The following is a 20,584-nucleotide window of genomic DNA, read 5'->3' on the forward strand; positions in this document are numbered from 1 at the left end:
CCTCTTTCATCCAAAGACATTCTCTTTATTTCTCCCTGAATAAGCTTTGATTTGCCGATCAGAGTTCTCCACTAATGCATTACTTTGTCTACCTCTTGACACTGGTATACTCCCCTTGACAAAAGGAAAGGATGCTATATTATGCAGGTTTAATGTGATTTTTGCTTTCTCAGGATATTTACCTTGCTGCTCCATTTTATAATCGGCTTGCTTCCCACACCCCAATACCATCAATACCAACCACAGAAAAAGACACTGTTTTTGTTTCTGTTTTATTTAATATTTTAAAAATTCCTCTAAAATAATTGTAACTTTTTATAAATGAGTGTGTCATCAGTCTGTATTGCAACTCCTCCTTGATTAGGACTAATTGTGTAATACTACCATTTATTTCTGACGGTATAGACATATTAAATCCTACCCTTTGAGTATGCACAACTTTGCAAAACATGATCGTATTTTTATAACATCAATGGAAGACCAACATTATTCACTAGAAAAGAGTCAATGACTTAATCTCAGAAGATTCATATTAACATAATTCTTCTGGGAGCATATAAAATAAATTCCCTGTTGTTCATATTTTCCTATACCAGCCATGGGTTGTGAGCAGTTCTTACTCACATTCATGTGCTGGATGCCAAAGAAGATGGGGATAGAAGTTTTTTTGTGAGCTATAGTGAAAATAAACATTTATGTTTGGTTTTCACAAAGCTAATATTTAATATTCAGCATTTGTTATGCAACCACTTTAGAAGTGAAGCCATCCATATAATGAAGTATATATGTTCTATGTTGAGTAGAATGAATTAGATTGTGTTATATTTAACAGAAATGTGATTTCCTTTGGGATTTATATAAATTGCATTTGTATCAATAATATTTTTCCAAATTGCTTTAGGATATCATTTAATTCTTAATACAAGAAAAATACTCTCATCACTATCCTGCTATTTGGTCACTTTACAGATGATGATATTATGACACGGGCTTGCTCTATTAGTGTGCACCATAGAATATGACATTTTGCTAGTTGGTCAACTAAATATGTCTAGTTTATAGAGACTAGGTTTGTCCTAAATTAGTGGTTAAAAAAGAAAAAGGAAAAGGAAAAAAACTCACTTTATGATATACTGTCATTCTCTTGTTACAGAAAGTGGGCTGTGACGGTTTATTAGGCTCTCTTGCAAGGGAAGATCATTGTGGTGTATGTAATGGCAATGGAAAATCATGCAAAATCATTAAAGGAGATTTTAATCATACCAGAGGAGCAGGTAATTTTTTTTCAGATTTAATGATTTGAACAGTCTTTGGGGACAGAGACTAGTATTGAACTTGACTTAGAAATCACAGTTCTGATTCTGTTGAAGACTTTTGTAATGAATATTGAATGATTTTTTGAGATGACATACAATACATGTGATATGAGCCAGAAATTCTAACAAGCCCATTTCCCAATAATAAAAATATGAAGTCATCTGTTGTGCATTTAATAAATTGGAGCAGCAAGGGAATAATCTAATTTACATTGGCTACTATCATGAGGTTTCTACAGACCTTATTCTCTAATGCAAAGCATGATGTTTAACAGAGAATAATGATTTGTAACAGCCTGAAGCAACTGTGAGAGTATTAGTCTTCAGGTTTTCAGCTTTCCATTTAATTTTTTCTTAGTGTTTTTACTAAACTTGAAGGGAATAAATTTTTGGAAACAGAAAGTCTACAGCAGTGTAGCATAGTGGAAATAATAACGAGGGAGTCAGAAGATGTGGGATGATGTTCCAGATACATTAATGGTGGGAAGTAATCCTCTCTTCTTTTGTTTCCTCATCTATAAATACTAATACTCAGGGGATATGAGGATGAAATGACTATGAACGATCTGTGTAATGTGAGTTTTAAAGTGATCCACAACAAAAAGTGATATTATCTATACTGAAATATAATGACTCACAAATATGCTTTATATACAGAAAATGCTTTATACTCAGGTCCTCAAGCTTACTGGGAGGAAGCAAACATTTCTGGGTTTACATTAGTTAGTTTCCTACCTGGACATCTGTGTATGGAACTAGCTTAGTATTGATGATTATATTTTCATCATCTTTAGTATGCTTATATTATATACATCAACTTTCTCCTATTTTAAATTCCTTTCTTGTTCAAATATCAAAAAACCTGAGACTAAAATATATATCAAAGAACAAGCCATTTATGTTTGAATAATCAAGAAAACCGAGTTCATTCTAGATAAAAGAGTCCTTCAGAAAAGAAAATTAGACACAGCCTTCTAAAGTTGAATATAACCTTTTGCTAGGCCCCAGCAGAATTAAAGATAAGTGAGCTTGAAGATCTTGAAGCCTAAAAATAACTAAAGCCCAGGGTAAATTGCAGATCAAAATCTCAATCTCCAAAGCTGTGAAAAAGGTGACAGATCCTACAAGTCGAAATCTGCCAAAACTCATTTAGAAAAGTCGTACTTCACTGTTACAGGCTCCCAGACTTTCAACTGAGTGCAATTATAATAAGCTTGTCAGCATGATTGTGATGGGAGAAGTTTTTATAGTGCAGAAGTTCAAATAAAGTCTGAAAGATCAAAGAGATTTAAAGGTACTAGAATTTTTGAAGAATATTCTTGCAGAGTTATTTAATATGCATGGAAACAGTTCACTGAAGAACACTGATGTACATTCAACACGGATATCTTTATTTAATTATAATAACACTTTCTTTTTCCACCAAGCACAGAAAATAGAAATGCCAGTTAAATCAGTGATGCTTTTCATTCTGACTGCAGTTGTGTGGGTACATTTTTGCCCAGATTCCTGCTTCAAACCTCTTTTGTTTTTATTGCACTTTAATTTCTACTTTTGTTTATTCGTTTGCTATAAATAAGTTATAGTAATGGCATGTGTTATTTGGAAAATGTCTGAGATGCCTAAGACGTTGGGAACATCAGAGACTAATAATGTTACTTTCTTCCTTACAACTCAATCCTGCTTTCATGTTGCTCACAGGGAATTCTTAACTTGGCCCATAAGGTCCTTCATGGTGTTGTCCCTAACCTGTTTCTCTGGCATCATTGCACACCAAGCTTCCTTTCCTTCTCTAAGCTGCAGCCACCAGATTTCTTACAGATGCTCAAATTGACCGTGCTCCCTCCAGCACTTTGCATTGAAAAATGTGGTTTTGTTAGCTTCCTCTTATGTTTGCCTGGTTAATTCCTAGACATCACTTTGATCTCAGTTCAAATGTCCCTTCTTCAGTGAAGTGTTCCCTGAACAACCTCCACCTCCTATCACTAACAACTAGTTTAGTGATGCTTACCATATTAGTATCCATACCGTAGCTCTGACTTTAAAACCAATGAGGAAAAATATCGTGGCTATTTTTGTTCAACACCATATTGCCAATGACCAGCATAGTGTGTGATCCATTAATATTTGCCAATTTAATTAATAATGAAGCATTACATTGTGAAGAACTTTAAAAAACAAAAACCTATATGAGTCCTTAATTATATCGTGGGCTTCATCTACTTGTGACTTTAGGAATGTTGTTTTCATTTCTCTTGAGACAATTTTATCCTTATAGTTTATGGACTTCCTAGGATTTCTTGAAGTAATTGCAGCCTTATTTGGTCCAGTTGGCCATGCACACTGTATATATTGTATGAGTAACACATGTGCAGATACATGTGGGTGTTTTCAATCCCTGTGCTCTATTTAGAGTTTGCTAAATCATTTTTGTTGGAGCTAGAAAATAAACTTAAGAGGAGGTTATTTTTTTTCCTTAGGACATTTATCATGTCTTTCATTGTAACTTGCCTAGCCAGGGGATAATTTTTTAAAGGAATTTTTAAAAAATAAATTGGGTATTTGTCTAGTTATGGAATTTAGTTATCAATATACACTAAGAAGAAAATAGGCATAAAATGTGTTGTTCTTAGTATAAGAGATGATGATACTGATCCTGTATAAGCAACACATGGTCTTAGACATTTTGTTCGTATGTTTGTCATAGCAGTAGGAGACTCATAGTGTCATGTATTCTGTTTTATGAAATCATACCAGTGGGTCATAGCTGGAAATACTGGAGTCAGACAGATCTGACTTCAAAGCTTGGATCAGCTAATTACTGACAACGCAGTCTTGCAGAATGTTTTTTTTCCCTCTACCTTTATTTTCTCATGTTTTAGGTAGGAAATGTATTATCTACCTTAGATGTAATCATTATAGTTAAATGTAATAATTCATGTAAATTACCTATAACAGTGGCTAGCACATAGCAGTTGTTCAAATGTGGCATTTATCATTATTACTACCATGAAGATAATGATTGCTATTGGCATTGTAAGATGGCTTATTAAGAATGGGATCTCTGGTTTAAATAGGATGTTCCTGTGTACAAAGGAAACTGTCCAACATAAGGATCAAATTTATAACATTGACATCACAGGCTTTATTCCAACTTCTGAGCTTGGCAATAGCCACTCATATATTTACCTCTTAAAAAAATGTACATTCTCAATTGTGCTAAATAGTTTATTTACTGAAAAATATCTAGGCCCCCAATCATTGGCTATCTCTTGTCAAATGTCTTTGCTTAATATTTTTCTCCTTCTCTTTCTTCTTTAAACTCAGTCTAACTCACCTAGTCTCCAAGACATTCCACTTGAATAATAGAGAATTGCTCTCAATATAACTATAAACTTAGATGTAACTATTGTCCTAAGGTACAACGTACCTCTGAGTTTATTGCTAAACTCAAACAGGAATTTACAGTTACTACCTCTACTTTTCTCTCTCTACTTTTCTTTTCTAACATCCTGAAATTTAACATCTTCTCCAAATACTTTACTAAATTCATTTGCCTAGAGATTAACAGTTACCTCTTGACCATGATATCCAGTGGACTGTGCTTTGTCATTTTTCTCTTTTCACACAGTTGACCAACAACTCTTGTTGTGATATTCTAATCCATAGGATCTCACCATAATAAAATAGCCATATCTCCTCCTTCTCATGATTATTTCTTCGCTGTATTCTTTCCTGATTTATTTTCAATCTCTTGGTTAAGAACTATGACTTTTGTCAAGGTTGAGTCTTTGAGTTCTCTTCTCTCTCAGTTTGCTCCACTTACTTCCATGGCTTCTATTACTGCCTCTGCAAAGATGCCTCACAAAGGGACTTCCCTAGCCTGACCTTTCTCTGGAGTTCCAGATGTTCCAGAGTTCTTACTGGATATTTTTACTAATGTGTTATACTGTTTTGTTAAATACAAATTGCAAAGTCGAGCTTATCAGATTATTACCAAAACTTGACTTCCATGTTCCTGTAAACGATGTGAGTACATTCTCACATAAATACTAGTAAAACATTGTGTTCAGTGTTTATTTCCCCCACTTTCTATTGGTTCTCAAGTTCAGAATTTATTTTCTTCACCATGCCTCTGGATTTTCTACCTTAGCCACTACCACTCCTGGATTTTTACATTAACCTCCTGACACTGGTATCCACTGCTGTATTGCTGGGCATCCTGCATATTGCTATCAGATAAGGCCTTTCCAAATCAGTATCTAATTACCAATTTCCTTGCTTTAGAATTTTTAGTAGCTTCAAACTGATAAATTCAGTACCCTGGGCATGCATTTAAACTTTTTTTTAATAGAGCCATCTTCTGACATCTTCTCATTCTGTCAGAATTATTTTATTTATGCTACTAAAAATACTACTTACTCCATTACTTTTCTTTACATGCAGTGAACTCATCCTTCTTCTATGTATATCCAAATCCTATCCATTCTTCAAAGACAGTTCGTCTATTTTACTTCTTTGTGAAGCTTTCCTTGACTACATGAAATATTCTCTCCTCTGAATCAAAGTGATTCTGGCTGATGCCAGTGTTTCTCAAACATGAGTAATGTATATAACCATTTAAAACGAAAAAAACAGGGCCTGCCGGGTGGCGCAAGCGGTTAAGCGTGTGCGCTCCGCTGCGTGGCCCGGGGTTTGCTGGTTCAGATCCCGGGCGCGCACCGCCCCACCGCTTGGCAAGCCATGCTGTGGCGGCATCCCATGTAAAGTGGAGGAAGATGGGCACGGATGTTAGCCCAGGGCCAGTCTTCCTCAGCAAAAAAGAGGAGAATTGGCATCGGATGTTAGCTCAGGGCTGGTTTTCCTCACCAAAAAAAATAATAATAATAAATAAATAAATAAAGGAAAAAAGCAAAAAAAAATCCTACTTCTGTGAGTTAAAAATAGCAGCAAATCTTTTGAATGATGATGTGATCAGAGAAGGATAGTTTAAACATTGGTTTATATTCTTCAAGAGGCAATTAATCATATCATTTTGCATATTATCTTTTTAACATAATTTTTGAAGTTTTATTTAACTCGTATTTATATAAAATATTTGTGCCCAGTCTTTCCAATTCAATTATAAGCTCATTGAGTGCACAGACCTTCTTCCTTTACTTCTATGTACAAATAGACAGTAAGCATTTGTTTCTATTTTCATCAATGTCTATTTTGTTCATGCAGCAAAATGATAGTGCTTGTCTGATTTGGTGTTACTAAAAATGGTTAAATTGAATAAGCAATGTTCACTAATGGAAATTATGATTTGAGAAACACATGCTTCTAATTCTAACCACTTCCAGGAGGGGTGTATGCTACCTTTTGGTATACACCAAATAATTGTAAACAGTTTCAGGAATTTGAATAATTAATCAACAGGAGACAACTCAGGGATTAGCTACTGTGCCTTTTTAATAAGTATCTTTAACATTAGACTTTTATGAGATATATGGAGCTACTCAGAAATACTAAGAATATTAAATATTATTTTAATATAATTTTAAAACATAACTGTTCAGCCTACAGTAGGCGTCTGCTCTATCACTATTTTGCACTAGATGAAGTCTTGATTTTGTCTTTTTCTGCACACTCTCTCTTCTGTCCCACTTTATCTTATTTCACTTCAAGAGTTACATTCCTAACCTCTGCTGAAAAACCTTTCGTAAGAAACACCTAATTGTGTCTTGCTTCTAGCTGTTTCACACCTGGGGTGCCACTAGATTGCTTGGTGTGGTCTTACACTTACTGGTCTCCAGCCCCAGTCTGAAAACCCTTTGTTAATCTCCTCAGGGAGTTCTTGGTCTCTCTTGTCCTATACCCAACTCCTCCAGGGACCTGATTCCCACCAGCTGTATTCACTCCAGCTGCCTTTCCTTCTTCCCCACACTTTCTAACTTAAAGGTGTTCCATGAGCAGAATCTGAGGTTATTTGCTCTGTTCCAAGTTTCACTCTGTTTCTAACCGGGCTATTCTGTTGTGCTCTTGTCCTCTCCTCACAATTCAGAAGATATCATTGAGCTTTTTTACGCAAAAATACAATGGCCTATTTGCCCTTGATAAACTCAACATCTTTCCAAGAAACTACTCCATTTGAAATTGACAGCTTTTATACGTACATAAATTTTTTCTTTATATAGGTATTGAAATATAGCAAAAACCAAAACCAAAAGAAAAAAAAGACGGCAAGTCAATTAAGAAAAAAGATCTTATGAGAACTCAAGATTTATTTCGTGTTTTATTGACTCTTACAGGTTACGTAGAAGTGCTGGTGATACCTGCTGGAGCAAGAAGAATCAAAGTCGTGGAGGAAAGGCCGGCACATAGCTATTTAGGTAACCTGTGTCACACACGCAGAGCCAATCCAACTACGAGCCCAGCTCCCCGCCCTAGAGTTCTGTGATGCCAGGGATGCCAGTCTGCTTCTAGTTACATGTTTGAATTTCCCAGGAAGCACCTCTTGTCATAGCAAGTAGGAAATTTCTTTCCTTCTCTCCCAGGGACTTCCCAGGAACAAAAGAAATCTAGTTGTCTATATATTTTCAGGGGGGGTATAAATTGCTTCCACATGTTAGTCTGTGTTAAAAAAAAAGCACTCATTGGAGGATTTGGGTATGTTTTACTTCATATATATGCACATATATAAATATATTTTATAAATATATTTATTTCATATGTATACATACATACATATACACATATTCATTTTAGTGCATATGCAAATGCATGCATATAGGTGTGTGTATGGCTATATAATGATTACTTTAGAATTAGGAAATCCTGTGAGAGTCTTAAAAAAAATTTCTACATACTAAAAGGACTTGTTCTTTTAATGGGAAACGATGCTCTCTCTTACCTCACTTCAGGTACACTCACCTATGAAGAGAGTATTTTAAATTTTTAAGAATTGCTTGTGGAAAGAATTGTATCAGCAATTTTAATTAGGCCAATTAATGATTTTTAAATATATGAAAGAAAGTACTAAGTTGTCAAAATACATATTGCTTACATATTAAAATTTCAAACTAAGTCATGTGAAACGTTACAGTCAAGGCACCCACAGATGGAGGGATCTAATGTGATTAGGTCTGGCAAAAGATTAAATATTCTTCCAGAATTTAAACATTGTATTTATATTATCTTTAAAGAAAGGCTTCAGTTCTTTTCTGGTTTTTTTTTTTAACAAAAATAATGTCCTCATTATTCCTTCTCAAATAAGAAATAATGTCCCAATAGGGAAACACTTTGTACATGGAAAATAACCCAATATTACATGATTGTTTCTACTCTGCAATATTGAAAATAGTCTACACTCAGATTGAATTATTTTTCTCTTTAGTGTTTGCTTTCTGGGAGTAGGAAAATTTGAGGAAAGGGGACAGTAAAAGAAATCCTTTGTCATGTGACATGCTCATTAGTTTGTTATTACTAATATACAAATTTTATCTATTTTTACCTACTATGGATTTTAAATGCATTTTGCGTGCAAGTAGATCATCCCAGATATCCAAATTCAGACTAAAGCTCTAACACCCAGTTATTGGAGACTCTGTGCAAAATCTAGACAATTTCAATGCATTCATTCAATAACAGACAATTGGCTATTACACTTGGGAATATGTTTTCTTTTTTCCCAAGCTGGAAGGGAATATAGATGTCTCAAAGGAAGTTTTCTCAAATTCTGCAAAAGTCTACATTGTAGTATGATTTTTAGTAACCTAACAAATGTGGCTAAATAAACCAGCCAGTTTTCCAAAGGGACATCTCCATGCCTTCTCTAATCCCTTACTTCCCAGGCTCTTCAACCAATCCAGTCTTGTTTCTGTCTCACCTCTACAGTAGCTACTTTTGTCAAGGTCAGCAAATGCCCTCCATGTTAACAAATCCAATGGTCACATGTTATTTGACCTATAAACAGCATTCAAAACTGTTGACCTCTCCTCAGTTCATTAAATACTTTCTTCTTTTGGCTTCTAAGACCTGAGAGCCTGTACCTCGTTAGAAGCCCCTTACTGGTCTGTTTTGCTGGATTCTCAACCTCTACATGGTTTCCAAATGTTCCCATACTGTGGGGCTGAAGCCTGGGCCCTGCTCTCTTCCCTGATATACTATCTCCCTGGGGAATTGCATCTAGCTCCATTGTTTTCCATGTTTGTTGTTTGTTTAATTTATTTATTTATTTATTTTTGGTGAGGAAGATTAGCCCTGAGCTAAGATCTGTTGCCAATTCTCGTCTTTTTGCTGAGGAAGATTGGCCCTGTGCTAACATCCGTGCCCGTCTTCCTCTACTTTATATGTGGGACGCCACCACAGCATGGTTTGATGAGTGGTGTGTAGGTCTGCGCCGGGGATCTGAACCTGAGAACCCCAGGCCACCGAAGCAGAACGCGTGAACTTAACCACTACGCCACCAGGCTGGCCCCAACTTTCCATGTTTATTTGATGTAAATTACCAGATGTCTCATATGCACCTCAGAAATAATAAGTCTAAATCAAAAACTTTTTTCCAGCTCGTGCTGAAACCTCTTCCTCCTTTAGTTTTCTCTACTGCAGTAAATGTTGCTATACTAGTGTCCTATGACTGCTGTAACAATTACCGTAAACTTCGTGGTTTAAAACAACAGAAATGTATTGTCTCACAGTTCTGGAGGCCATAATCAATTTCACTAGACCAAAAATCAAGGTGTCTGCAAAGCCAGGCTCTCTCTGGAGACTCTAGTGGAGCGTCCATTCCTTGCCTCTTCCAGCTTCTGGTGGCTACCAGCATTCTTTTGCTTGTGACCACATCACTCCAATATCTGCCTCCCTAGTGTCATTTTTTTTTTTTTTTGGTAGGTGAATGTTCACAGCAACTTTATTCACAATAGCCAAAAACATGTCCATCCACTGGTAAATGGATAAACAATATGAAGCATATCCATATATTGAAATACTGCTTATTAATAAAATAGAATAATCTACCGATATGTACAACAGCATGAATGAGCCTCAAGAAGATCATGCTAAGTGAAAGAAGCCAGAGGCAAAGACTACTTATTGTATGATTCCATTTATATGAAATATCTAGAAAATGCACAACTATAGAGACAGAAACCAGATTCATGGCTGCCTGGGGTGGAGTTTAGAAGTAGGGATTAACTGCAAACAGACACAAGGAATCTTCTCAAACTGAATTGTGTTGATGACTGCATGATTATCTAAATTCTCTAAAAATCACTGGATGACACATTTTCAGTGGGTGGAACTTTAGTATGTAAGTTATAACTCAATGAAGTTGTTTAAAACCGTAGCTTGGACAATGTCACCCAGGAGAATTAATTCTTTTTTTGTTTTTTTAATTAATAGACTTTAATTTTTGAGTAGTTTTAAGTTTACAGAAATTGAGCAGAAAATAGAGAATTCTCATACATCCCCTCTGCTCTCCTCCCCCAATTTCCCCTATTTTTTCTTTTTAATTTTTTGTTTATTGCAGTAACATCGGTTTATAACATTGTAAAAATTTCATGTGTATCTCATTATACTTCTATTTCTGCATAGATTACATCATGTTCACCACCCAAATACTAATTACAACCCATCACCACACACATGTACTGAATTATCCCTTTCGCCCTCCTCCCTCCCCCCTTCCCCTCTGGTAACCACCAATCCAATCTCTGTCCCTATGTGTTTGTTTATTGTTGTTATTATCTACTACTTAATGAAGGAAATCATACGGTATTTGACCTTCTCCCTCTGACTTATTTCACCTCGCATTATACCCTCAAACCCATGTTATCACAAATGGCTGGATTTCATCGTTTCTTATGGCTGAGTAGTATTCCATTGTGTATATATACCACATCTTCTTTATCCATTCGTCCCTTGATGGGCATTTAGGTTGCTTCCAATTCTTGGCAGATGTGAATAACGCTGCAATGAACACAGGGGGGCATGTACCTTTACAAATTGGTGTTTTCAAGTTCTTTGGATAAATACCCAACAGTGGAATAGCTGGATCATATGGTAGTTCTATTCCCTAGTGTCATTGACTTCTTTTTTTCTGTGTTCAGCTTTCTCTCTTCCTACCTTGTATAAGGGTACGTGTGATTGCATTTCAGGCCCACTTGGATAATCCAGGATAATCTCCCTATTTCAAGATCCTTAACTTAATTGTATCTGCAAGATCATTTATTTATTTTTTTCCTATATAAGGTAGCATTCATAAGTTTCAGGAATTTGAACATGGATATCTTTTTTTCCCTTAATAACCTTTTTTTTTTTTTTTAATAATTTTATTTATTTATTTTTTCCCCAAAGCCCCAGTAGATAGTTGTATGTCATAGCTGCACATCCTTCTAGTTGCTGTATGTGGGACACGGCCTCAGCATGGCCAGACAAGCGGTGCGTCGGTACGCGCCCGGGATCCGAACCCGGGTCGCCAGCAGTGGAGCACGTGCACTTAACCGCTAAGCCACGGGGCCGGCCCAACCTTTTTTTTTTTTAATTGTGGTAAAACACACATAACATAAAATTTACCATGTTAACTATGTTAAATGGGCAGTTCAGTGGCATTGAATACATTCACTTTGTTGTGCAACCACTGCCACCATCCATCTCCAGAACTCTCTTTTTTTTTTTTGCTGAGGAAGACTTGCCTGGAGCTAACATCTCCAGAACTCTTTTTATCTTACAAAACTGAAACTCTATACCCATTAAACAATAGCTCCCCATTCCCTGCTCCTCCTATCCCCTGGTAACCACCATTATGCTTTCTACCTTCATGAATTTGACCACTCTACAGACCTCATATATGTGGAATCATATGGTAACTGTCCTTTTGTGACTGACTTATATCACTTAGAATAATGTCTTCAAGATTTATCCACGCTATAGATTGTGTCAGAATTTCCTTCCTTTTTAAGGCTGAATAATACTCCATTGTGTGTATATACCACATTTTGCTTATCCATTCATTTATCATGGATACGTGGGTTGCTTCCATATTTTAACTATTGTAAATAATGCTGCTATGATCATGGATATACAAATATCTCTTCAAGACCCTGCTTTTCTTTCTTTTGAGTATATATCCAGAAGTAGAATTGCTGGATCATATGGTAATTCTATTTTTGATTTTTTGAGGAGCTGCCATACAGTTTTCCACAGTTGCCACGCCATTTTCCATTCCCACCAACAGTGTATGCAAGAGTTCCAGTTTCTCTATATCCTCACCAACACTTGTTTTTTTTCTGTTTGTTTTGATAGTAGCCATCCTAATGGGTGTGAAATGATATCTCATTGTGGTCTTGATTTGCATTTCCCTAATGATTAGTGACATTGAGCATCTTTTTGTGTGCTTGTAGGCCATTTGTATATCTTCTTTGGAGAAATGTCTATTCAAGTGCATTTGCTCATTTTTGAATTATGTTGTTTTTTTGTTGTTGATGAGTTTTAGGAGTTCTCTATATATTCTGGATATTAATCCCTTATCAAATATATGCTTTACAAATATTTTCTCGAATTCTGTGGAGTTTCACTCTGTTAATAGTGTCTTTTGATGCACAAAGTTTTTACTTTTCGTGAGGTTTAATATGTCTGTTTTTCTTTTATTACCTGTGCCTTTGGTGCCATATCTAAGAAATCATTGCCAAATTTAATGTCTTGAAGCTTTTGCCTTATGTTTTCTTCTAAGAGTTTTATAGTTTTGGGTCTTACATTTAGATCTTTGATCCATTTTGAGTTAATTTTTGTCTATAGTGTTAGTTAAGGGTCCAACTTCATTTTTCTGCAAGTGGATACTCAGTTTTCCCAGCTGGTTAAAAGACTGTCCTTTCTCCGTTGAATGATCTTGGCATCCTTCTCAAAAATCATTTGGCCACTTATGTGAGGGTTTATTTCTGGGATCTCTGTTCTATTCCATTGGTTTATGTGTCTGTTTTCATGCCAGTAGCACACTGTTTTGATTACTTTAGCTTTCTAGTAAGTTTTGAAATCAGGAAGTGTGAGTCTCCAGCTTTGTTTCTCTTTTTCAAGATTGTTTTGGCTATTCATGGTCACTTGAGATTCCATATTAATTTTAGGATAGGTTTTTTATTTCTGCAAAAAAGGCCATTGGGGTTTTGATAGGAATTGCATTCAATTTGTGGGTCACTTTGGATAATGTTGACAACTGAACAATATTAAGGCTTCCAGTTCATGAACCTGAGATGTGTTTCCATTTATTTATGTTTTCTTTAATTTCTTTCAGCGATGTCTTGTAGTTTTCATTGTATAAATCTTTAACCTCCTTGGTTAAGTTAATTCCCAAGTATTTTGTTCTTTTTGATGCTATTGTAAATACAATTGTTTTCTTAATTTCCTTTTCAGATTGTTCATTGTTACTGTGTAGAAATGCAACTGCTTTTTTTCTTTTCTTTTTTGGTGAGGAATATTAGCCCTGACCTAACATCTGTTGTCAATCCTCCTCTTTTTGCTGAGGAAGACTGTCCCTGGGCTAACATCTGTGCCCATTTCCTCTACTTTATATGTGGGATGCCTGCCACAGGATGGCTTGACATGTGATGCGTACGTCCGCGCCCAGGATCCAAACCCATGAACCCCGGGGCACTGAAGCGGACCATGCGAACTTAACACTACACCACTGGGCCGGCCCCACAACTGCTTTTTGTATGTTAAATTTGTATCCTGCTACTTTGCTGAATTCATTTATTAGTTATTATGGGCTTTTTGTAGAATATTTAGTTTTCTACATATAAGATCATATCATTTGTGCATAGAAATAATTTTACTTCTTCCTTTCTGATTTGGATGCCGCTTGTGCTGCTGAATTTGGTTTGCTAGTACTTTGTGGAGGATTTTTGCATCAATATTTTATAAGGGAAATTCGTCCGTAGCGTTCTATTATTGTAGTGCCTTTGTCTAGCTTTGGTATCAGGAAAGAAGTGGCCTGATAAAATGATTTAGAAAGTTGTCCCCCCACTTCAATTCTTTGCAAAATTTGAGGGTGATGTTAGTTCTTCTTTAAATATTTGCTAGAATTTACCAGTGAAGCCCTAAGGTCCAGGGCTTTTATTTGTTGGGATATTTTTGATTACTACTTCAGTGTCTTTACTAGTTATACGTATGTACAGGATTTCTATTTCTTTGTGATTCAGTCTTGGTAGATTTTGTGTTTCTAGGAATTTGTTCATTTCATTTAGATTATCCACTTTCTTAGCATGCCGTTGTTCATAGTACTTTCTTAAAACCCTTTTTATTTCTGTAGCATCAATTGTAATGCCCCCACTTTCATTTCTGATTTTTCAGTTGTCTCTTTTTCTTTCTAAGTCAATATAGCCAAAGGTTTGTCAATTTCATTGCTCTTTTCATGAAGCAACTTCTGGTTTTGTTGATTTGCTTTGTTATTTTTCTGTTCTCTATTTCATTTATCTCTGCTCTAATCATTACTATTTCCATCCTTCTGGTAGTTTGGGGTTTAGTCTGTTCTTTTTCTAGTTCCTTTACTTTTAAAGTTAGATTGTTAATTTGAGGTCTGTCTTCTTTTTTAACGTGTTTATACCTATAAACTTCCCGCATCGCACTGCTTTCACTGGGTCCTGTAAGTTTCAGTATGTTGTGTTTTCATTTCCATTTGTCTCAAGATATTTTCTAATTTTCCCTGTGATTTCTTCTTTGATCCATTCGTTGTTGGAGTATTTTGTTTCATGTCTGCCAATTTGCAAATTTTCCAATTTTCCTTCTGTTATTGATTTCTAACTTCATTGCATGGTGGTCAGAAAAGATACTTTATATGATATCTATCTTTTAGGACGTAAATATCTTTTGGGGGGCCATTATTCATCCTACCACAGTCACCAATTTCTATCCAGTAGCTTATACCAAAACTAGCGGTTCTCCTTGATAACTCTCTCTACCATTCTAATACAATACATCAGCAGTTCATATCTATCACTTTCTCTCCGTATCCACTGTGACCCCTAACCAAGCCACTCCCTACTACATCGTCCTGCTTTATTTTCTCTATAGCACTTGTCACTGTCTGAATTTTCTTTTTTGTTTACGTGAATGCTTTTATATTGTCTATCTCTATTGTGAATTCTTGAAGGCAGGGATCATTTTGCTCAGAGCTATAGCTACAGTAACTAAAACAGAGTCCGACACAAAGGAAATAAAGACTTCCTGAGTGAATTTCAATTAAGAAAAGATAGTTCGCACTTATATAGTGATTAGTATGGGCCAGTGCATTAAATATATTCGTTAAATAAATCCTCACAACAACTCTATGAAGTAGGCACCACTAATTTCCAAATTTTTAAAATCAGAGAATAGAGGAACAGAGGGTTTAAGTTTCTGTCCCAAGGTCACACATCTATAAAGCTATGATCCTGGATTTAAACACAAGCAATGTGGCCATGGTATCTGATTCCTAATGTATCTTTTTTACTTTTTCTTTTTTAATCATTGCCTTCCATGCAATACTTGTGGTTTTAAAGTAGATGTCATATATGAATAAATTTTCCTTGAACTTCCCCTAAATTCCCTCTTTTGCCCCTTTTCTTAACTGACGTGATCAATTGTCTTATAGAATTAACTCAGGGGAATACAAATCATGAAATATCTGTTTTTTTCCCTAATCACTACCTCCAAGCCTGCCAGATCTCATCTTCTTTCCCTGATGCAGATCTCTAAACATAAATCTCCAATCACTTTTTGTTATTAAAAGACCATTCAGTTTAAAATTGGAATCACATATCTGTGTTAAGCACCTGGCCTTATTATTGTCAATTTTCCTTGTGCTTAGCATTAGGCCTAAGTTACCAGAGTCGTTTACTTGTATAAGGAAAGAGCATCAGTGCTCCTAAAAATCCTGACTACTACTCTGGAGATTAAATCAATGTTGAAAATACTACTATGTTACCATGTTTATTCAAGAACCCACTAAATTTCCTTACTTGCTTAACAGAGGAAAAAGCAATTATCCTGATGAATTAGTGGAAGTGTGCAGGAATGAAGACAAAGAGACCAGTTGCATAATCCAATTGAGAGAATAGAAATGAGAAAAACCCAATGGCTTCCAGAGACATTGAAGAAGTTGAACTGATAAAACTTGTTGAAAAATGGATGTGAGTATTGATAGAAGATGAGGATTCAAGGATGACTTCTAGCTTTCTGGCTGCAACAACTGGGCAAAGAATGACATTTACTGAGATAGGGCGCATAGATAAGGGGCAAATTTGGGGGAAAAAAAGAAATGACACAGTATTAAAATCCTAGATTTCAAGCCTAAAATCCCAAATTTCAAGCCTGTGAGATGTATTCTCTAAAGAATGGCAGAGAATGCAGATCATAAATCACATTTCCTAAAGGCTCCTTCGGGCATTGGAAAGAAGTCATTGAAAATCTTCATCTGAACTAGGTTTAGCAAAAAGAAAGGATAATAAATCACTTCCTGGCAAACTGATCATTCTTTAACAAATTAACTTGTCTACATCAAACTATATATTATCTCGTAGGAGACGTTAAATTCCCTCCCAATACAATTGTTCTTTTTCATTACTCTCTCTTTGAGTTGTAATCCCATATTCAATTATCTGCTTTTCTGAAGATCTTGGCTTTATTATTTTGTTAATAATTTATCAAAAAGTCTAAAATGGCGAATAGTTCAGATAGACCATATGTTACATCTTTACAAAATCATTATAGCTTATAATTTTTTAAAATCTGAACAAGGTCATATGGGTCAATTTACTTTGCCTGCAGTTTTGCGTGCAGCCCACTACGGAAAAACTTCTCGCTAAAAACAATTTAAAATGTTAAGCAAAATACAAAAGGAGAAAAAAAAGAACACCTTTTAAATTTACCTCTGAACTGGAAAGATATTAAAGGAACCTCGCATGCCAAAAACAAAGTGAGAACAGGAATCCAGAGTATTAGACTGACTGAAGCCCCACCTATGCTTAATCCTGGTGACCAGTTTAGACTTTGAGAGCCAAGGAGTCCTGTGGACAGAAAACAAAGCCTAAGACCTTTACTAAGTGGAGACTGTAATAGGAGACCCTTGCATAAAGCAGGACCCCAAAGGACTACAAGCTCGGTGTGAAGGAGAGATAAAAGTTCATTTGCACCATAAAAGGAGAAAGAAAGGAAATGTGTCTATGTTAGCTTTGGTACTAGGTGGAGGTAGGAAATCAGCTTCCCTGAGAATTTGTAACCCAGAACAAATGCTCACATGAATTTGCAGCACCAATTTACCCTAACTTTGAAGTCCAAAACCCCCAAGATATTTATTTTAATGAGGTCACCAACGTGGTTGGCATATGCAAATGCAAATCCCTTTTGAAGTAATGTCCCTTCACCAAGCCTCAAAGGAATTCTATGAAGTTCAACTGTAATTTTATAGTAAAAAAAAGAAGTTAAGGAAACACATAAGGAAATAGACACTATGAGCAAATCACAGTAAAAATAAGGGAGAGCAACATCAGACATATGTAATGTGTCATATGCAGAAAATGTAAAAATATTATGGTTACTATATTTGAATATCTAAAAGAAGGATTTAAAAATGGGAATAAACAAAAATTGACCAAACACATATTTAAAGAACCAAATGTAATTTTTAAAATTAAATTTAAAAACTCAATCAATCGAAAACAAGATAGAAAAAAAGAACAAATATACAGCAAGCAGGAAAAAAGAAAGCACAAGACAGGATGATATAAATCAAAATGTACCAGCAGTCTTAATAAATATTTAACAACTAAAATCTCTAGTTAAATACAAAAATTATCAGGCTGGATTTTAAAAATAAATCAGGTATATGGTAATCATAAGAGGCATATATAAAACATAAGATTCACAAAAACTGAAAATCAAAGAATGGAAAATGAAACCAGAAAAATGCAAACCCAAAGAATACTGATATAGCCATACTAATGTATGTCAAAACTCACTTTAAAGAAAAATGTATTGTTTGAAATAAAAAAAGTCACAAAATAATTATAAAAAAATTCAATTTATCAGAAAGATATTATAATTTTTAAATTATATGAACCAGGAATATAGCTTCAAAGTTTTAAGGCAAAAATTGACAAAGAAAATTTGACAAATTCATCATCACAGTGAAACCAAAGACACAAATGTGGAGTGAACTGACTTTCAACCAGTGTTGAGGTATTGCAGAGGGAAAGGGTGCTCTTTAAACAAATAATTCTAGAATAAATGGATATTTATGAGGAAAAAAATTGAACTTTGGTCTCTACCTCACATCATACACAAAAATTAACTCAAAATGAATTGGAGATCTAAGCAAAAGTGCTAAACTCTAAAATTTGTAGCAAAAAACATAAGAGAAACATATTCATGACATTGTAGTAAGCAAGGATTTCTTTACGAGGGACGGCAAAAATGCCAACCCCTCCACCCAAAAATGAATATGTTGGATTTCATCAAAAGTAAAACTATTGCTCTTTAAAAGACACCGTTATGGGGGCCGGCCGGGTGGCGCAAGCGGTTAAGTGCGCGCGCTCCGCTGCGGCGGCCCCGGGTTCGCTGGTTCGGATCCCGGGCGCGCACCGACGCACTGCTTGGTAAGCCATGCTGTGGCGGCGTCCCATATAAAGTGGAGGAAGATGGGCACAGATGTTAGCCCAGGGCCGTCTTCCTCAGCAAAAAAAAAAGAGGAGGATTGGCGGATGTTAGCTCAGGGCTGATCTCCTCACAAAAAAAAAAATAAAAATAAAAAAATAAAAAAATAAAAGACACCGTTATGAAAATGAAAAGGCAAACCATAGTGTCAGAGAAAATATTTGTGATAAGCTTATCTTGAAGATAACTTGTATCTAGAGTATAAAAAAGTATAACTTTCATGAATGTTTAATAGATACAAATAAAAATTCTTGACCAATGGGTTAGTTAGAAAGGAAGCAATAAAATGCAGATATTTATATTTATTATCTACCTCAAGAAAAATAACATTTTTTTAGCCATTTGAAGAACGCTGTGCCCCTCCTGTTCTTTTTTATAGTAAATTTTGTGAAAGACTGGTAAAACTTTTCCTTAAATGTTTGAACACTGATATTTTCTTTGTGAGAAGGTTTTTAAATCCAAACTTAATTTCTTTAATATGTGTGTGTGTGTATGTATACATATACATATATATGTATATGACTATCCAGAAGTTCTTTTTCTTCTTGTGTCAGATTTAGTAATCAGTGTCTTCAAAGAATCTATTTCACTTACCTTATCAAACTTATTGTCTTAAAGTTGTTTATAATATTTCCTTATTACACTACAATATCTGTAAGCATTATAGCAATATTCCTTCTCTCATTTCTGATATTGCTAATTTGTCTTTTTTCTTAATCAAACTAGAATTTTATCAGTTTTTGATCTTTTAAAATAACCAACTTTTGAAATCACTGACTGCCTCTGTTGTTAATCTGCTTTCTATTTAATTGACTTCTGCTCTTTATTATTTTCATCCTACTTACTTTAGTCTTAAATTGCTCTTTTTATACCCTTTTAAGGTCAAAACTTAGATAATTGATTTTAGTCCTTTATTCTTTCCTAATATGACAATTTATCCATTTATGCAGTGATTTAGCTGCATTCTACAATTTTTATATGTTGTATATTTAGTTCAAAATATTTTCAAATTACCATTGTGATTTCTACATTGACCTATGGCTTATTTATAAATGTATTGTTTAATTTTCAAATATTTGTAGATTTTTTAATGGATATTTTGTTATTGATTTCTACTTTAAATGTGTGTGTAAGAAATTATACTGAGTGTGATTTCAATTGAGACTTGTTTCATGGCAGCCTGGGTTGGTTAATGTTCCATTTATACTTTTTTTTTTTTTTAATTTTTTATTTATTGCAGTAACATTGGTTTATAACATTGTATAAATTTCAGGTGTAAATCATTATACTTTTATTTCTGCACAGATTACATCATGTTCACCACCCAAATACTAATTACAACCCATCACCACACACATGTGCAGAATTATCCCTTTGCCCTCCCCCTTCCCCCCTTCCCCTCTGGTAACCACCAATCCAATCATTTATACTTGAAGAAAATTTATATTCTGCAATTGCTGGCTCTTCTCTAAATATCAGTTAGCTCCATGTGGTTCAAGTCTTCTATAGTCTTATTGATTTTCTTCTTGTTTTATTAATTAAGGAAAGTGAAGTATTGAAATCAACTAAAACTGTGGATTTTTCTATATCTCCTTTCAATCATG

At 35.0% G+C, this 20,584-nt stretch overlaps 1 protein-coding gene across 1 annotated transcript in view; it reads left to right on the forward strand.

Annotated features, from left to right (window-relative positions):
- The window catches only part of ADAMTS19 (ADAM metallopeptidase with thrombospondin type 1 motif 19), a 228,082-nt gene that overhangs the window by 157,719 nt on the left and 49,779 nt on the right, over positions 1-20,584 (forward strand). The window contains exons 15-16 of the mRNA XM_058539839.1: positions 1,154-1,274; positions 7,610-7,690. Of these exons, the coding sequence (XP_058395822.1) occupies positions 1,154-1,274; positions 7,610-7,690 (202 nt within the window). The remainder of the gene's footprint in view (positions 1-1,153; positions 1,275-7,609; positions 7,691-20,584) is intronic.

Source organism: Diceros bicornis, chromosome 1 (genome assembly GCF_020826845.1).
Source record: "Diceros bicornis minor isolate mBicDic1 chromosome 1, mDicBic1.mat.cur, whole genome shotgun sequence".
NCBI lineage: Eukaryota > Metazoa > Chordata > Mammalia > Perissodactyla > Rhinocerotidae > Diceros > Diceros bicornis.